Source organism: Epinephelus fuscoguttatus, linkage group LG19, assembly GCF_011397635.1.
Source record: "Epinephelus fuscoguttatus linkage group LG19, E.fuscoguttatus.final_Chr_v1".
NCBI lineage: Eukaryota > Metazoa > Chordata > Actinopteri > Perciformes > Serranidae > Epinephelus > Epinephelus fuscoguttatus.
This window is the reverse complement of record NC_064770.1, coordinates 11,659,936-11,680,330: the sequence shown is the minus strand read 5'-3', so window position 1 is coordinate 11,680,330 and position 20,395 is coordinate 11,659,936. Positions and strand designations below refer to the sequence as shown.

The 20,395-nt window shown below is 39.4% G+C and overlaps 1 protein-coding gene across 1 annotated transcript; it reads right to left on the bottom strand.

Moving 5' to 3' along the window:
• Positions 1–1,524: 1,524 nt before the first annotated feature.
• Positions 1,525–20,395, bottom strand: fam83fa (family with sequence similarity 83 member Fa). The gene is made up of 5 exons (XM_049561969.1): positions 19,619–20,395; positions 10,996–11,163; positions 8,072–8,193; positions 4,255–5,057; positions 1,525–2,486 (listed from the first exon to the last, which is right to left on the bottom strand). Exons 1-5 carry the CDS (start codon positions 20,090–20,092, stop codon positions 2,437–2,439), a joined length of 1,617 nt encoding a protein of 538 aa, XP_049417926.1. The 5' UTR covers positions 20,093–20,395; the 3' UTR covers positions 1,525–2,436.

Here is a 20,395-nt window from a genome sequence, read left to right as displayed (position 1 = left end):
GTGACATAACGTCTGTTTGGTGTCACTAAAATCACAGCGAGGTCGAACTTCCTGTTAGAGGTCTGATGGACTAACTTAGAAAAACTCCAGTGACAGAAAGCCTGATCTTGTTTGGGATTTGGGAGGAGCAGTGCCTTTTAAAAAGTCCTGTCAACACCAATCACAGGTACAAAGCAGATATAAATACACTGTATGAAACACATAATGCATAATTTTCTCTAATAGACTTCTGGAAAATGTTTCAAAGTAATTAAAACAATGATAAAGGAGCTTGTCTACATGTTTATTTTCCCTTGTTCCGGTGATAGACATATATGGATGATGTTAGTATAAGTTGGATGTATTTCCATTCACATCCCCTACAACTGCAGAGCAACATCGGCACACACTCCCGTTATTATGCACAACTCTGTCTCCGGTGCTGTTGTAGCTGACCAGCACACCAGTAACTGGCAGATGGGACCTGCAGCTCTGGTGTATTAATTTGCGCCTGTCATAGTGACTAGCACGCCATTCCATTTGTTGTGCTAACCTCAGTATTTATTGTGTTTCACATCATAGGCTCAAAAAATATGTATCCATATCTCATCATTATTAGACTTTGTTCCTCTGCCTGACCCTCCGTGTGTCCAAGGTTATTTATTCATATAAAACGGTCTAGGTTGTTTAATTGTTCTATATCATCAGGTTATTATTAATATGCAAGGGATTTTGACACAAAGTGGTAACCACTGTATGTGAATGAATGAATGGCTCAGACCTACAGCACTGGATTTGTAGTGAACTGTGGTAAACAGGAGCTTATGTGCTTTGGTTACCTGCTGTGAAACAACATGACGGTAATCCATTTAAAATGAACATTAGTTCCTTCGAGGTAATTTTGGTGAAAGTAATGCAAAAGGAATGCAATATGTAACTAATTACTCTACACAGAGAGTAGTGTTGTAATGTAACTTGTTACTTTTAAATGAAGGTAACTTGCAGTATGTTATTTATTCCACTTTGAAAGTAACTTGCCCCACACAGTTGACAGCTGCGTTAGAGACTTCTCCGCTCAGACTGATTGTTTTCGATGCCCCACGGTCAATTCTAGCAAATGCCATTAGAGGTCACAGGAGGGGAGGAGGGACAAATTTTTTTCACAGATTATCTGTCTCACCTACTTCTTTCAGAACACAGACAGTTATTGGAAATATGACAAAAAGTTATCTTTAGAAAAGTTACCAAATGCAGCTTTAAATGAATGTAAACTATTACATTTGTAACTTCTAAATATGCTCAGTCTCTTTCGTGATCATTTCTTTCAACCTTATAGCCACTGAAATTAACAAATTGGTCAGTGTTACACATCTCCTGTCCCAGGCTCAACAAATAAATCATTCAACCAGAAGAACTTGTCAGAAATTAGGATACATTTTCTGAAATAAAATAACACTTGTTTTAATAAGCAATAAAATATGAATTGGACTTTGTCTTCAGTCTTTACTTACTCACATAACATAGTCTCTTCTCTTCAGGAGGATCAGTGGAGCTAATTGTAAATGTAACTATAACTTTTAGCTAAATAGCTAAATTCTGCTTTGTATTGTACACAATTCATGAACTCACTGAGCTTTTCAGTGAGATAACTGGCTTACTGAAAAAGGTGTTTGTGCATAATTACATATGTTTATTTACATTGAATTTTACTTGATATTTATTGACACAAACCACTTTTTTATCTGCTGTTTTCATGTCTTTTATTCAATTTCTGCTACAGAATTAGAATTATTTGCATTTCGAGTGGTTCTCAAGGATTCACATTTTAATCTCTGCCAGTCCCACCTGAATAAACCCAAAGTGCAAACATACAAAGTCCTCACCTGGCGGTGTAGAAACAAAGCAGGCCTGTGTCAACACCGCACCACTCAGCGCGGCGTTCATTATTCACAGCCTGTACAGCACACTCTGACGAACACTTATTCTGTTGCCAAGGGTCCTCTGTAAGGCGGCACTCAGGGACAACAAGCACAACTGATCACTTCGCGTGTCTCCACAGCAACCAGGTGTGATGTAATCCACCGACACAACCTGGGTCACAGCCTGGGCTGCTCATGGTGATGGGGTTAAGCATACAATATAAAAAACACAAATAATTTAGTACAAAAAACAGAGAACCTAAAATAATGGTGATGAAATCTCCCTCCATCAGCATTTTGGCTTCCATGTTGAGATTCTCTGATGGAGTTTTTTCCTCACATGATTAGTTAAAGTACAACGTCTCATCAGCAGTCCCCTGTAAGGACTTTCACCTTAAGTGTAACAGGCTGGAGACGCTGACTGAAGTAATGTCACCTGGTTACAGTAAGGTGATACTGTGACTCAGCATGTTTAACCAGGAGATCCTGTGGCTCCTCTTTATAACTCCAAAGACACACTGTTCTCTTGCTTTTGATCTCATGACTGGATGCAGTTCTTCTTTTGATGCCGCCGGCGGCTTTTAGATCCTGTTGAGGAGGAAAAAAAACAGATTAATTATAAAATAACAATCTTAAGTGTTAAAGAGATATATCACAATTAGGGCAAGTATAACATCTCAACACTTCTTAAACCTACAATAACTTTTTTTTCTTTCCACAAACAAGTTATAAACACAATAGTGACATATCATCAACTTTTTAGATGATAAGTTGAAATTGTTACCAAATACTTGCCTATTTCCGTATCCAACAGTTATCGAGTAACATTATAATTCATTTGGAGTCTTGTTTGTGACCTGATGAATCTAAGTCCAATATTCACTCTCTTTTAGCTCTGTTTTTGGTCTCCACCAACTCCTGAGGGAAATACCTTTGTCTTTAGCTGCTACATGCTCCACTATGTTCATAGCTATAGTCTCTAACTATGTCTCTGTGCTGTTTGCTGCTGTGTAACCAGTATACAGTGAGTTTTAACATCTTTTTTTCTGAAAACGATGCTATGAGAGCTGAGGGAGTGAACCAGAACAGTAAAATTTGGTCCAGATAGATAAACAATGAGTTGTGTAGCTCATTTATCTGTAGGCTGATACTTATCTGTAGGTTCATCACTATGAGTAACCCCTTTCACATCACGTCATGTCATAGATTATTGTAAAAATAGCTATTAGCTGCTTTAAACGCCAACTGAACTCACACCGTAGCCCTGAGTATCAAAAACTTCCAAGTAGTGACAGTTGGTTACATATTTCTTGATGTATAATTTGATATGACCTGATTTATATCATGAGTCTGACAATTAATAGGTTATTTAGATTTCACTTCAACTCAGATAGGTGGAAAGGTAAACAATAATTTCAAGAATTAATCAATTAAATCATGGATATTAAAATGACAAATTTTTGAAGACTGTAACACACAGTTTTGTTTTGTGTCCTTATTTCTATGTAATATAAATACTTCGCCCCTAGTGTTCAACGCAAGATGTTCACCTTGAGTGTTTTTTGCTGTCCAGTCTTGTGAAACACGTTCATTAAGCACTACAAAGACAAAAACAGGACCAATAATGCATAGTGACAAATAAATGAGGAGGTCGGCCTGTCAGTTGTGTAGCCAGCTTTGTGAAATATTTTGATAAAAGATGTACGATCCACTATGCATGCACTCTATATGTTACACAGCTAGCATGCTACCAGTGTTAGCAAGCTAAATATGCCGTCAAACTTCACATCTAAAAAAGCATAAATAGAGCTCTATTACAGTTGTCAGTCTGTTAGCTAATTTTTTATGCTAACCTCCTGTGACACAGTGCATACAGTCTGTCCCTAATCCGACCAGTGCAAAAATTAGATTTTTTTCAGCATACTCGAAGCTAACTCCACACCAAAATTGTGGCTATATGGAAACGAGGCATAAAGCCTTGGTCTGACAGCTCTCTGTTTTTATATCTATTTTATTTTGGACGTTAATTTATTTTATGATTTTTAATGTTAGAACATTAATTTTATATTGAACACGTCTAAATACAAAATACTCTCTTGTTTTAGGTTCTCAGATATGAGGATTTCATTCTTTTATAACACTGTAAATATTTTTGGATCTTTGGTCGAATTAGAAAAGACATCTGAAGATGTCTTCTTTGGCTTTAGAAAATTGTAACATATTTTTCACTGTTTTCTGCTTTTTTTTATTGACCAAAAAATAATTTGCAGATTAACCGCTAAGAAAAGCTATGAGTAGCCTTGATTCAGACCATAATGAAACAAACAATAAAATAATAGACTGTGTGGGTACATACCGTCTTCGTCTGCGGTGTTGATGGTCTGCAGAGACATACTTCTCTGGATGACCTTTGAGGGTTTCTTGGTTTTGGTTTTCAGTGGACCAGGTTTATCAATGATCTCAAACGAGTCCTCCACCTCATTTCCTGCGACACCATTAGTCTCTGGCACCTTAGTTGGGGGGAACGGGCTCTGAGGAGTGACCACGTCCTCCTGTATAGTCTCTGTGGTGTGATTGGCTCCTCTGCCTTTCAGGAAGTGCCTGAAGGAGCTTCGTTGTTTCTTCACTGCAGCTACCTGGTTCTTCTTCAAGCCCCCCTTTCCATCCTCTTCCTCTGCAGGTGAAGCAGGACTCTGTGGGGGGACTCGCTCCAACACCTCCCTGCTGTTCCTGCTGGCATGAAGGATGTTGTTCTGCAGCCCGTTCCCATGGTGCAGCCCACCAGTCAGAGAATCGTTCATGGTATTCATGGTAGACAGGTCTTGTAGGGAACCTGTGAGGCCCATACGGTTCCCAAAAACTAAAGAGTACTTAGGATTGTGATATTTATGTGCAGGTACCCTTAGGTCGGCCTGTCTGGAGTCCCCGACAGATACTTGAAAACGAGATGTGGAGATGGGCAGAGGCTGGATTTTCTCCACCTTTGGCTTCCTAATGGGCGTAGCAATAGGCGGCTTGGTGATGTTGAACTCCTTGTAGAGGTCCACCTGCTCAGAGATGGCGTACAACTCCCTGAAGTCATTGTCGAAGGAGTCAACAATTTGTCCCGTCATCACGGTGATCGTGTTCCTGTCCATCCGGGAGGAACTCCAGGTGAAGCTGGAGGACAAAAGACAAATTTAAACCAAAACCATAAAAGTTGAGGAATAGTTCAACATTTATCAAAATATGCTTGTTCACTTTCTTGCCAAGAATTAGATGATAAAACTGACAACACTCTCAGACACAAGAATGGTGCCCACATTTCAGCCAACACTCAGCCAGAAAGGAAATAAATGTATTTACCTAAAAGTGTCTTTACACTTATTTTTTTGCTAGCAGATCTTGCTTTTGAATGCAGAGTCACTTTTAGACCCAGTGAGCAAAATAAAGCTGCAACCAACATTTGTGACCGCAGCACTCTTAATGTACAGTCCTTCCAAGCATGGTGTAATATGGGAACCCTAAGAAACAGCAGGAGATTGTTCCTGTCTTTAACAGCTTTAAAAACTTGACCAAAGGTTCCACAGAACCTAATTTCTTTACGTATAGTTCCAGTCATAATGAGGTATCACACATGAGTCATCCCAGTTTTGATTTTAATGGACTGTTAATGAAGTGCACTGAAAACTGTTTTGTTACTGATGTGGTCACTGACGTGGTGTGAGACACATGATGTGTGGAAAGATGCGTCATCTGTATTTAGACACAGGCTGCTGTATACAGAAGCTTAACTCTTTAAGTTCTATCCAAAATATTTAAATCAGCTTATTTTTGCAGGGAGTCTTGTTCAGGTATTTGTCAGTTTCAAGTGGATGAGAGTTTGTCACAAGAATTTTAGTATAATTTATAATACAGAGATTTTGTTATTTAATATCAGCTTAGCAACAACAAGAATCCTCATATGGTTGTGTAATGACCACCTTGTAACGGTCTACAGTTTGTTATATTCTATAGATCAAATTATATTCTGTTGCTGATTTTTTTTGTAATATGTCATTTTGCTTCTTTCTGTCTTTTACATATCATGCATGTAAATAGATGTAAAACTACAAAATGCTTGAAGGGTGCCTGAAAAATCAGCTAAACTTGTCATCCTCTACAACAGTCTTACACCAGGAAATGCTGAGGAATATCCACTTTTCATCAGGGTCTGATTTAAATTGATCATAATGATCATTTAGTTGTGAAATATTCTCCATCAAATCATTGATTCAGTAACATCTGATGTAAAGTTTCCTAAAGGAGTCAGAATACTGCAGTCGAAGGTCTTGTTGGATCTGTATCTTTCCAAAACCGATGATCTGACAATCACGCATGTCACGCCGTAATTGGCCAGGTGCACCAGTATTTCTGTTACTTTATTAGTATTGTATATGTATTCAGCATTATCGCCATCTTGCTGCTCTTTATGACGGCTGACTTTTCATCCCACATTTGAATGTGGTCGTTCGGAACAACTATAAAACAATTTGTCTCCACATGTGGTTGGACATACCTTAAAGGTACAGTGTGTAAGATTTAGGGGCATCTAAAGGCAGAAATGATAGAATTTTTTATAATTATGTTTTCATCAGTTTATAATCACCCGAAAGTAAGAACAGTTGTGTTCCCTTAGAATGAGCCATTCATATCATGGATTTATAAAGAGAACTGGATACAGCATTGGAGGTGTGGCTACATTCATTTCTATGAAAGCTGCTCAGTGACACGTGAAGCCCAAAAAGCTAGATTTCCAAGGTATGAAATCACTCAGATCTTCCGCATCGTGGGGCCCATAGAGGCACTCTAGAGATTCATGGCTGCTGAGCATCTAAGTTTCAGTTTAGCCCTCTGCTAACTTTAATGGGGATAAAATGACTTTCCAAATGTTACCAGACAGACTGGTTAAAATCCTGATAGTAGAAAAAGTAATTTTTCAAGGGTTGTGACACTCAAAAAAGTGTATCCACTCACTTTCATTTGTCTCTTTCACCCTGTAAATCTAAAGGAAAAAGCATTTTTGGGCCCTACATACGTAGCGCGTCCTCTTTCATAGAGTTCACCATGTTGTTTCAATAGTAGGCCTGAACGGACGATACAAACACTGGCTCAATAGGGCCATTCATGTTTTCGCGTCAGCCACAATAGTTTTCCCACACACTTGGCACATAGGAGAAGTTGCAGTTCTGCTATCTCACCTCTAGATGCCACTTAATCCTACACGCTATACCTTTAAATGCTGATGTTAGGAGTAAAAGGATTTCTGAGCTTCTGGGTATTTTAGTATTTAAAATGAATGATATAAATAACACATTTACACATCCTCAGTGTTTCCTTGTACCAATACTGATGCCCAGTAATATTATATTTCCTACTCATGCATTGATCTATAAGTATTTGTTTTTACAAATCACAATGTTTGATATTGTCACCCAACACTATTGCGGTATGAAAGCAGGAGTCATTCTGATACTAATGTAGCGTGTTTGTTCATTGCATTTCTACCTACTGGCAGATTTTACACTTCACACCCAACTCAAATTTAGCAGTCTGCACAAAAGCAAATGGAGTCTTCGCAATAATTGAAAGTCCAACAGCCAGAAACTGAAAAAAGAAAAACTGCCCTGTGGATTTTTTGTGCACGATAGAGGCAACTCTTTTACACGTTTTATGTGATGTCAATAGGAACAAGAACCTCTTTCTCTCCAGAGATGGGAGTGTAAGGGTTAACAAATGCAGGTGGTGTAATTATTTCACTTAACCTGGCTAATCATTTTAAATAAGCACTCAGGTGACGCACAGAAAGCTTTTTGCCTCCTTGTAATAATGTCACGCAGGGTTTTACACATCTGCTTCAGTCAGTAATCATAACAGACAACAAGCTGATCTACAACAATAGCTGAATGTGTAGGACCAATGGCAGATATGGAGAGAGTGCTGCAGAAAGCATTCCAGTCATTCTACAGGTATAATATGCTTCATAAAGTTGTTAAGGAGTTATTAGTGTTCTGGTCTGAGTGATTTTCTATTGTGTTGTAGCCTGCAGCTTATAGAGAAAGTTGTGTTTATATTTAAAGCCTCTGCACAGTGCTGTCCCAGCTGTCAATGGCTGAGTTTATGAGTTTGAGGCACTGCTGAATATTCATGCTCACCTGTAAGACCCGAACATGACTTTCTCTCCATCCACCAGCATGTATTTGGAGCACAGGGACCCGGGCAGCTTTCCAAACGACAGGGCCAGCCCTGAACCTCTCACCATCCGCACACGGAGATTCTGCAATGAAACGCCTGCTTGATTACACACTTGAGTTGGCTTAGCATCACACAGGTGAGCCTGAGTAAACTCACTCCGCCAAAGCTATCAAGCGTCCACTGCTATATTTCACATGACTGATCTAAACAGATGCCAAGTCAAACTGTCACACCTCGCAACATAAAGTAAACTTTCTCAAAAAATAAAGGGCAAAACTCAAATCCTTGAGCCACATATGTTTACTTAAAGGGAAGAGAAAAGGAAACAAAAAGGAGACGTAAATGCTGGGTATGCACACTGGGAGGAGGCTTTCCTCTGTCAAAGCATCGTGTTACAGTCTTTGGGTCTGTTTTCAGGAACTATGAATGTTCACTTGTAAGAGGTAAGAGTAACAGAGCCCGGTGCTCTCAAAAGGCCTTTCACAGCCTATCAACTGACACCACTGTAACAAGGTATTCCAGTGCTCCAGATAAACTAGACTGGGGCGACAAAACTCTGCGTTCAGCAGATAAGGCCGGGTATTGTGTCTCTGTGGAGATAGGATGACGGTCTGACTCAGTGAACTGCTGTTCACTCTGAACCTAGATTAGCACTTACTGTTATACTCAGGTTCTGAAACATGTAGACAAGCATTAAATGTTAATTCATAAAAGTTAGATGACTGTTTTTAACTGTTTGATGCATAGGTGAAAAAAGGCATCAGTATTTCAGCATTCCATTTTTCAGGTATTCCCTTAAAAAATCTTGTGTTTGATACCCAACATTGAAAATTTGTATTCTTTCACTTTTTCAGATAATTAGGGTTTGGTATTAATACCAAAGATACTAAGATACCCCACAACAAGCTGCGCTAATACAATGTAATGGTATATACTTCCAGTATCCTAAGTGGCTGTGGTTGTCTCTCTGACACAAGTTTAGTAAACATCTTGTGGATGGATGAAATCAGACTAAAAACAATATAACACTATATACAATGCAAATTTAATATTTGTCCCTTATTTTGCCACTGATTTTTATCTGCTAGCTTAATGTCTGATATCAACCAAGTGTAAGATCACGTCGGTTGTAACCAGATCTCACGAGAGTATGTTGCTAAAACACAGACATGTCTCAAACAAAGTTAATTTTCTCTTGATTTATGTGTCTGAAGCAATGCCATTTCCATGTCAGAAGATCTAGAATGGTTGGGGTTGTGAAGAAGGGTCCAATATTTACTTCAGTGACTATGGGGCGAAGAGATTGGTCATAATCTGCACTCATGTTCCCTTTTCCAATTGGAATGAATGGACTCAGGACCACTGCTAGTCTCCTAAAGGGACGGGGCAGTGGTGAAACCCAGGTGACACTGATACAGGAAATGAATCTAAAATGGGCCATCTCAGTTTATGAGCAGTCTTTGTTATTATCCTGATTTTCAGTAAGTGGGTCTTTAATGTGTGTATGCATTTCCTGTGCAAATCTACAGGGATCTTTCCCACTTGTCAGTCACTTTTGGGGTATACAGTATTTACTCTAGAGCAGTAGTTCCCTTTTTGCCAGACATACCCACACAGCCCTGGATTCCCTGAAGTATTCATCTTTTTCCTGTGCTCAGTTGTCGACTAGTTTTCATGCACCCTCAACACTTGGTGTACAGGTATAACTGCCGGCTCAATATGTGGATTTGTTTCAGTCAAATCATTATTTCTGTTTTTCAGATTAGTTGAGCTATTATCTTTTCACCACCATGCAACTGCACAAGTAGATCTAGTTGAGAATCACTGCTGTACACAACATCTCAACGATCATTCACATCACTCACCCTCTCACTTACATTGATTTCACATTTGATGTGTTGTCTAAAATGTTCATCACTAAGTTGAGAGCTGTTTTACATAACATTCACACTTGAAATACAATCATGTGAGAAAGTATCTGCTATTACAGTTAAATTACCACCGTACAGCTAAGTAGCTTAGTGGTTTAGTGGCATGACTCAGAGCAATAGACATTGGTATTTTTTGAATTTTAAAAAGTGATGCAGAGGCTTTGAGATCACAACACTTGACAAGCATGAGCACCTCCATGCTAAATTTCAACCTTTTAGGACAACAAACTGTGGGCGGCAAACGCTGAGGAGATTATTATGGACCAACCAACTGATCGACTGATTGACTGGCCAACTGACAGAGCGACCGATAGACCAAGATAGAGAGCTGCTGGTTGCAGCTTTAAATGACATTGAAAAACTCAATACCATCCTCTCTTTGTAGCAACAGTGTCCACATTACATACTCTTTATTCTTTAGTCTCTATTTTTGGAAGTAAATAGTTTCTCATATCAAATGTGTGGAGTGAGATCTAGGAATTAAATCTCACTCCACGCATCATCTTTTCTGGGAAGAAGGGGGGGGGGTGGTTGAGTATTTTGAAAGTTGCTTTTCAGTGGCTCCAAGGCAGAGATATCAGTAGCAGATCTGAAATTCTTGGAAATAAAACAGAAGCTATCTGCATGACACCACAAGGAGGTAATGAGAAAAGATTAGATTAGAGTGTTAGTACAGTATACATAGAGTTTTTTTAACAGCCTCAAACCAGGTTACATTGTCTGTTACTGGTGAGGATTATCCTAAAGAGCGTGACATATTGATATGAGCTGTTTTCTAATCCATGATAATTACTGCAGCCACTGCCATTGTCTAATAAAGAAGGCAGAGCAGTGACACACTGAGGTGTTTCAAACTTTCCATGCTCTCTGTGTGTTGTATTAGTGAGCCACCTCCCTCCGTGGCACTCTATCATGCTCTACAGTGTCCAGTGTTTGCTGAGCACACTCCTTACCCGCAGATGCACCGCATTAATCTGCAGACGAGTGCACATATCCAGGAAGTGGGGCACTCCCCTGGCCTCCAGCAAAGTGTAGACAGCCACCCCGCGCCGCGACGAGGCATCCAGCAGGTCCTGGAGGATCTGCAGGTCTGTCAGGAGGTCCATGACTATAGCCACCACCTGGGGAAACAGAAGGAGGTAAGTTTAAATGCAGCCAAGCAGAGGCACAGCAGCAGTGGTGGAATGTGACTAAGTACATTTACTCCAAGTACAAATTTGAAAGTTGAACTTCACTTAAAATTCTCCAGTTCATGCCTCTTCAGACTTCTACTCACTACAACTCAGAGGGAAATTTTAGATTTTTTTTTTCTTTTTTTACACCTGTAATTACTGCACAGAATAAGATTTTACATCCAAAATAAATGGTAAGCTTAGAAAATGATGCATAGTTCCCAACCTTTTTTGTCAGACATACCCCCACATCTCTATCATAAATCTTCGTCAACACTGCCGTTATATCAACCATTTATTCATTACTTTTAGCTATCAATGTTACCATTAACTATTACATTTAAGTTAGCTAACTATTTTCAGCTGTTTATCCTTTTATGGTGCTTTCAGACCTAGAATTGTCTTCCTTTGGTCCGAATCAGGGGGGGGCATCTGGATTTCCAGGTTAATAATTGCCTGGAGTTGGTTTGTGTTCTACAAGCGGACCAGATAAAATGTTTGTGCAAGAAAGCTGCTCTTGATTGGTCAGAATTTCCAGGCGGGAAAAATCCAGGAGGCACACATTAATAATAGGACTGTAACATGCTCATGATTGTTTAACCCAAACAATGTGTAATGCAACTGCAATTGGTTCGGATCGAGGTCGGAACACGTTTGACCCACAAGCAAACCGCACCAGAGTTCGGCTGTAACCAAAACAACCCGACCGAGACCTCTTCAAGAAGGTCTCGGTCGGGTTGCTTTGGTGCGCGCCGGGGTGCGATTGCTGTGTTCACACCTACCGTACTGTACTGGAGTTTGATTGAACCGAACTAAACAGGGCAGGTGTGAAAGCACGCTTAGCTAACTTCAGCTATATTGGTGAGCTACGTATTTTAACCATGTATCTATTAGCTTCAGCTAGCTAAGTCCCCATTTATCCTATAATCATTACTTCTAGCTACTATTCAAACTGTGTAGCCATCACTTTTAGCTAACAATTTCAACTGTTTACTTAGTTCATGATTTGAAACAGCTGAAACCATGACCTAAGTAAAAGATAAACAGCTGAATCTTTAGGGTGTGTTCGTAAATCCAGTCGGACACTCTACACTTACATGAGAGCCCTGTCATTCAAAGAAACAGACCCTAACAAACCATTAAGTTAATCAAATATTCACTCTGCTTGGCACTCTGCTGCTCTCTCTCCCAAGATAGAATGTTTTAAATAACTGAACAGTTCCATACCAACAGCGCTGCGCATTTACGAACGGTTCAGTTTGTGCCAGAGTGCACTCTGGTGAGTATTTCCGAATACAACCTTAGAAATTGATTTCCACTGTGTATTCATTACTTTTACTTCTACTCACATTGTACTATTTTTCTGAATTATAAGTACATTTATTTAAGGTATAGGCTATTTTTCCAATGACTTGGCATTTTCATTGCAGGACTTTTTATTGAGTTGCTCTTTAATTCTTTAATTGCTAGTTTTACTTAAGTAAAGGATCTGTGCACTCCCTCCACCACTGGACAGCAGGACAAAGAAACACTTTTAGATTTCTGATCATTACCGTTACAGAGACTACAGATATTTACCCTTTTGGCCACACAGTTCTGGTGTTTCAGATTCTTTTTCCTGAACAACATCGTCAACCAGAGGGGCTGGTAAAGATGTGTGTGCGCACTTTACTGATGTCACATCTGATGGTTTCTGGGTGACTGATTATCATCATCTCACTGCCTTTTAGAGCAGCCATACATAACCCATTTGCTCTAACATTAAGACTCATGAACGTTTTTCACCACTCCCACTGTTGGTAAACACAATGGCTATGAGATGCTAACTTATTATTTGTGTTGTGGTATAGAATTTAAGTATCATGCGGTAACAGTTGATGCTTCAGAGGAACTTGTTTTTCAAGGTAATTAAAGGGTTACTCAACATAGTTTGGACACTGTCCAACAACGGCTACGATTAACATGCACTGCTAATAATTTCAACAGCAGAGTCTGTGCTCAGGCACATGACATAACAGTACAGGTTCTGAGCTAACAGAGAATCATCCTGTCACAAGATACAGTACATGATGTACTACAATCAGGAGTCAATCTACACATAACTGATGCACTCTCAAATTTGGTATATTCTTATTTTCAGTGCATCTGTAACACTGTATATTGTATCAAACAAACTTCATAACTATTTGCAGTGAAGCATTTTACAGTCACGCAGTTTTTTTTATATCCTTGAGTGCAACTCAGAGCCATCATGTGAGGCTTTTTCCATTTCCTTATTGCAGCTCTCGTGTACATGTTTGGGCCTGATCCAACCAACAGAGTCCAAACAAGTTTTCCTGGCAGACAGCTTAATGTGTGACAACAGTGTGGTCCAATTTTAATTGCCATCAATCATTAAAAGTAAACCACGTGTGAGTCTAAATGACGTGCTACTCATTCTAACTGGTTATTAGGCTGTGTATTGAGAAAAACATTTGTCCAGGGAAGGAGACAGTTACACTTCGGTCCACAACTTTGGTCTAGATTGAAATTTTTCAAGACTGACTTGATAGATTGCCATTAAATTTTGTACAGACATTCATGATCCCTCGATTATGAATACTACTGACTTTGGGAGGCCCCTGACTTTTCCTCCAACTCCACCGATCTCATTGTCCCCACATGATGATTTTTTTTTTACTTTGTTAACCACCTACAGGAATAGTATGACATTTTGGAAAACACCCTTGTTCACCTCCTTACCAAGAGTTAAGGTGCCAGTTTATGTTTTACTACTATTACAATCACTATTTACTACTGCTGCGTGAATCTGTTGCATTTTACTGCTGTAGATGTTTAAGGTTTTACCTCCTTTATGTACTGTTGGGTAGTTTAATGTATTGCAATGCATCATGTTCTATAAGATCATCATGTGTTTGTAGCACCGCTGTCATGTGGGAACCACATACCGTATCTCTAAAAGGTCAACTCTTTATGGTGTTAGAAAAATAGCCCTGTTTTCAGCTTTGTGATGATGAATTTTCCAGTTGATCCAAGAGGGGTTTTTTTTGAAATAGTTAATCTAGCAAAAAAAAAAAAGTAGAAGAATTGTCTCAACATATAAAGGAACACTTCATCCTTCAGTTTATCACAAACATTCAACATTGACACATCTGGAGATACACGGTTTTCACTGAGGAGGAAGGGGATGGAAAACTTTAAAAAGTAACTAAAGTTGTCAGACAAATGTAGTGGTGTAAAAATTACAATATGTGTTTCAGATGTAGTGAAGTAAACATGGAAATACTCCAGTGATGTCCAAGTACCTCACATCTGCACTTAAGTCCAGAACTTCAGTAAATGTACGTACTTGCATTGCACCACTGTGTGCCTCCGTATTCTACGTGGTTTCAGAGAGACAAAGAATGCACAAAAACAAGACTATCTCACCTGACTGGAGAAACCTTTCATTGCTTTTTCAAATATAAGACTCTTAGCCTGCATGAGGATTGAAACAGCTTGTCCAGATCAATTTATTTTTTGCAACGCTGCACTTACTCTTAAATGTTGCTCAACCAGAGACATCATTCTCTATCTGTCAAGTCAAGACACACCTGACCTGAAAACCATTTCTACTGCAACCCAGGGCTCACTGCAACATCAATTAAACAACTGTGTTTGAGCTTTTGCTTTGAGATAACAATCTCCTATAACCTTTATCTGCTTCCAGAAGGTGTATGTGAGTGTGTGCATGCCTTTCTGCAAGTAATGAGAGTGACAATTTGAACTCTAGCATACCAAAATACAGAAGTACTCTCTCAAGTATTTGGCAGGCTTTCATGAGTACATGATTTACTTCACCTCAAGGGGAGAAATGTTGTTGGTTAATTAAGCTGTCACGGCCCTGAAATGGCTACTGTAAACAAACAGTAATGAGGATTAACTTATGTGTTGAAGTCTGTCCAATTATTCACCAGTAACAGCTCTGCAGTATGACCGCTTTCAAAGAGCTCTGACTAACCGGTCCCTCAGCCAGTCAAACTGTCTGATCTGGAAACATTTGGCATCCTCCACACACCTGATAAATTGAAGCAGCGTTCCTTGTGTCAGTTACAACAAACCCTATCACCTTACCTGGCCACTATAGCCTCTGGTGCTGCACGTCAAGCAAATCACAGGTGAATGTTCCTTTCTTTAGTTAAAGTTTGCATACCTAGGAGGTCAACCAATCAGAGGCAGTGGTGGAAATCTGTGAGTGGGTGAGGGAAAGTAAGGCTTGTTCAGTACCAACCCTAACCTGGGCTGCAGGATGGTGGGGGGGGCTGAACAAGTCTTTCTGTTTCTGCTGCAAGTCCTGATGTGAAGCTGACATTTACAGATGCTCGGCCTCTGTCTGCACCACGAATGACTCAGCATGTTTAAACTTGACTCTCCCATTGAGGCACATTTTTTTATTGATGCCTTGGGCTTCGTTAACCCTTCGCTGTTTTTATCTCTTCCTGGAAATCCTGCATGTACAGAACATGATTCTGTATTTGCATATTTTCTATGTTTTATAAATGTTCTGTATTTGTTATGGTAATATAAAGAAGTAAGTCGGTTGTTTAATTACTGCAACTTAAATTAGTCATATAATAATACTACATACTTTAGGTTTTGGAGGGAAGGTTAAGGGGATATTTCTTTACTTACTTTATTTCTTTATCTGTATCTATATCTGATTGTACTGCATTTAATTGTACAGTACATATAATTAGCAACAAGATGCATCACAGTTTGATTTTGGAACCAGGTGCAATGATGAAGTTTTGTGTTTGGTTAGTACCTTTTTCTTATGCCACCCCTTCCGCGAACTCACTGCCTTCATGTGAGCAACAACGTATTTGAGTTTAAGATGAGCACATCTTCAAGATTCATTGTGTACTGTATGAAACAATTTGAGTCAATTACATTCATTCAAATGTAATGAAAATAGTTTTCCAGTGACTAGAAGAGTGCACTCAGTAGAGTGCAAATTACATCAATCGTGATCACTCTACAATGCATGCGGTGCAGCTGTGCCCAGTAGAATTGACCCCTCATGGCTTCCTTACAGTCAAGATAGCAGCAAAGATAGCAAAACTGGGTTATTTTTATAATCTCATATCGTGCCAAACTAGTTAAATTTAGAATCCATCTGCAGATGCTCCAGGTCAAACTAAGCCCAAACTTTTCTATGCATGTCAGTATTTGAGCCACAGCATAGCCCAAATATGGCCTGCACCAGACAGTAAGGCTTCTTGTTTTTAGTCGAGACGATTCCCAGAAAACTTGCAGCCCTCACCAGCAGGTTAGGACTGGTGAGGAGTCAGCAGTCACAGTATAAAACATACAATAAAACAGGTTTTTTTAATCAACTGTGATCACTGCAACCATGACAGATCCTTGGGCATAAAGTCATTAGTATGCACACAAAAAGGCTGCCTGGTCCAGTAGTTTATAGATTAGCTGCAGACGGACAGATATACAGTACAACACACACACAACTAAACGCATTCTCACCTACAGGTTTTCTTTTGTTGGCATGTATTGTTTTTCCAACCAACTTTAAATTAAACTTTAGATTAAACCGTTCCCACTTCCACATGAACAGAGCAGGCTGCCAAACTTCAAGGACGGATAATTGTCTTCAAGCCTACTATTAGCCAGTGCCATGAAAGAGATGGGTGCTAGCTAGCTAGTGTTCCCTGTGGTGCCTTCATTGGTTCCTGTCGCTAGGAGACTACAAAGCTGGGAAGTTTTCTGATCTGGCGAGGTGTCAGGGAGGCAGTTTGCTCTGGCTAAATTTGAGTTGCCAGAGCCACTGAAGGTTTATCTTCACAAAATATGAAGACTACGGTAGCTTGGAAAATAGCAATATGGGTGGTTAAAGGGAAAGTGATGTTTTAAAACAAGCTCTGTGTCATCGCAGTGTGGGCAGATGGACGGATAATTTGAGCAGTTTTATGATAGCAGTTGTAAAGTATTCTGTTTCTACTCAACAGTAATACTAATTACTCATAACTACTAACATTTTTAACATCACAATTCATGATCAATCAGGAAAGTAAAAAACAGTTATTGAGGTACACATTTCAATTTTTTAATGATTAAGATATTTGAATGTAAGTAATGTGCCAGAGTGCATAAAAATAATTAAAACAGAGCTTGTTGATCAAAAAAGTTCCCCAGTAAGGATCCCCCCAGCCCCCTTGCAGAGGCCCACGCCAAGCCCCAAAGGTCCTTAAACCTTAGCAACACCCCTGCTAATGTTAGCTTAATTAACTAGTTAACTACAGTTGATTACATCCACTATCGACAGCTGGAATTTCAGATGGTAAAACAGATGATCACTGGTTAGAAATCAGGAGCCTGCTTTTGTTTACGTCTGTGTGAGGTAAAAGATACGTTGTTGAAAAAAATACTATGGATTTTTATTGTAAACCGTCATGCAAGAACAGAAAACTTGATTTTCTATCATAAAGGCTCATCGTTTGTTTTTCCTTTCAGTACAAGGATGTGACAGATTATAAACCAATTAATCATGTTTGTGTTACTGGCATCGACACAGTGTTTTTGGACACAGCTGAATGCAGGTAGAACACGTGTTAAGCCTCACACTGACATTAACTGCATTAGCTCATGAATGGCAAGTCCAACTCCTGCAAGCTGAAACTCAGTAAACCATGATCGTTAAAGTTTTATGTTATAACTCTTAACTGTCATTTTTATTTTCACTTCCTCGTAAAATAGAAATATTTGGGTTTGACCAAACATGTTGAAACCTGTCTAAATATTCTCTGATGCACTGTGAATCTGGATCATGGAGTCTGTACCAGAATATCTGTCCTATATTAATGTATATCCCAACCTGGCAAATCCACGCAGAAATGTGTTCAGCTGTTGTGCATAACATGACTCAAAACAAAGGTTTAAGGAGCAGTTTGACATTTTGAAAAATGCAGTTATTTGCTCTCTTGTTGAGAGTTAGATGAGAAGACTGATGTCACTCTCATGTTTGTTGGTTAAATATAAGACTACAGCCACCAGCTGGTTAGTTTAGCTTAGCATAAAGATTTCTGATATTTCCTCAAGTAGATATTTTCCTTCTTTTTATTGTTGAAAAAACTATTAACAGTACATTTGAAACATACCGACTACAAAAAAAGCCCTGAATTGTCATTTAAATGATCCATATTTTTACTCCGGTTGATGTGTACACCAACATTTTGGCTTGAAAACTGTCAGTAACTTCAGGCCTTTGTTATGATTAATCCATAATTTGCATGTTAAATCTATCTTTAACAGATTAAAAATCAAAGTGCATCTTCTTTGGATGAAAAGAATTGCTTTAAAGCCATTAAACACATTGTCTCTTGTATTCATAGAGACGGGACACATGTGGAGTGACAGTAATTTATCTCTGCCTGGGGGGCTTTGTGTCTTTCATCTGTGGGAGGCGGTCACATGATCACCTGTGGCCAATCATTTTGAATATTTCAGAGGCATTGTTCTGCTGTGGACCAAGTAGGTCAGGTCAGGGGAGAAGGAGAAAGTGATAAGTTTTACTGCACGGTCGGTTATTTTCATATGGTCGTAAAAGTGTTTTTAGGGCAACCTGAAGACTGCAGGTTCAACATGGTGGTCTATGTACAGATTACATAAACTCTAGTTTTAGAGTTTAGTAGATGCAACTTGCTTTTCAAACTGTTCTTAATCTGTTCTAAGAGTTCTAACTTCTAAAATGTGGATATTTACTACTTTAATCTGCATTATAAGGTTGTGAACTGAGTATCTTTGGGTTTGGGACTATTTGAGGACTTCACCACTTTTGACTTTGGAAAACTTCCCAACATTTTATACTGATTAATCACAATTACAGATGAAGTGATAACTAAAATAATTGTTATAGGCATTTTATTCTCACATAAAAAAAAGGCTTTAAAGGTGCCGTCTGTGACTTAAGTCTCAATACACTTTTTGCCAGATCCAGTGAATATCTCCTCACAGGCCGCTAGCTGTCCGTTGGATGCTGAGTTCAAATATCAACACTCTCCTTAAGATTCGCTGACTACACCTTTAAGTACAAGTTATCAACAGTTAATTGTGTTTATTATGCAGCCATTTTCTATTAGAATAAGAACAAAACTGGGGGAAACACAACAATTTTAAGCAAACTTAATTTTACAAAGTAATGAGAAAGGCAAACTAATGTTCAATAATAGTGTTACACTTAATGAATGTGTATTTATAGATTGGAAACAAGTTGAAAATGTAGTTGTTTTCATAAATATATCGTTTTAAAAAATATATTGAATATAGTTTTTGTTTTATTGTTTGTTTTGCAGTTTCTAACTTTATTTTGAAAGCTGCTATATAGATTAAATTATTCACATCAGACAGGTACCTTGTGTGCCTCCTGTATGAGCCTCCTCACCACCTCCTTGATGTGGGGCCCAGGTTCCTTGGGTGGGTGCGAGTACACGGACACCCTCGTCACCCCCTTATAGACACCGCTGCTGCCGGGCCAGCCGATGTCCAGAGACGGGACCTCAGTGTCAGACATCTGGGGCCAGTAGGTGGAGTGGACCCCGGAGTCCGCGCTGGAAGACTCCTTGGACTTCTCATGCTCTCCGGACTCACAGTCACTGTCCGTGTCGTACTCCTGAAAGGTTTTTCGGATGCACCTGACCTCCTTGGCGGAGAGGAAGTCCTTGATGTTGTCCTCTTTGAGACGCATCTTGAACGCACCGTCCCCGTTCTTCAGGAGCTGCTCCAGAGCCGCGCGCTGCTCCTCGCTGTAGTAAAACTCCGGTTTGGTCTCCGGGATCTTTTCGTTAACGTGCTCATCGTCCATGCACACCAGCTGAGACTCCGCCATCTCCTGATCCGCTGCTCTCCGTCGCTGCGACGCTACCTGTGCGGACAGGTAGGTAGGTGCTCAGGTGAGTCTCTCAGGTAAGAGACAGGAGGCGGGACCAACCATTGTGTAGAGGTAGTAGCTGTCAGTAGCATTTTCATGCACACGTTATTAGAGAGCTTCCTGTTGTAAGACTTTCACAATAAAAACATTTGGTGTTAAAAGTTATTCGGAAATATGTTCCAGTAGTTTGTGTCTCACCTGTTGAATAAAAGAATTACAAAACAATCTTTATGTTGACTTATTCTGAGTTTAACAATCACA

Bases quoted from the DNA above. Each gene is read 5' to 3' on its own strand.
- fam83fa (XM_049561969.1), bottom strand. From the start codon at position 20,092: ATGGCGGAGTCTCAGCTGGTGTGCATGGACGATGAGCACGTTAACGAA. The intron at 11,164-19,618 runs GTACCTGTCTGA...CTGTTTCCCCAG, and splicing joins TCATACAGGAGGCACACAAG to GTGGTGGCTATAGTCATGGA. The intron at 5,058-8,071 runs GTGAGCATGAAT...TTTGTCCTCCAG, and splicing joins GTCATGTTCGGGTCTTACAG to CTTCACCTGGAGTTCCTCCC.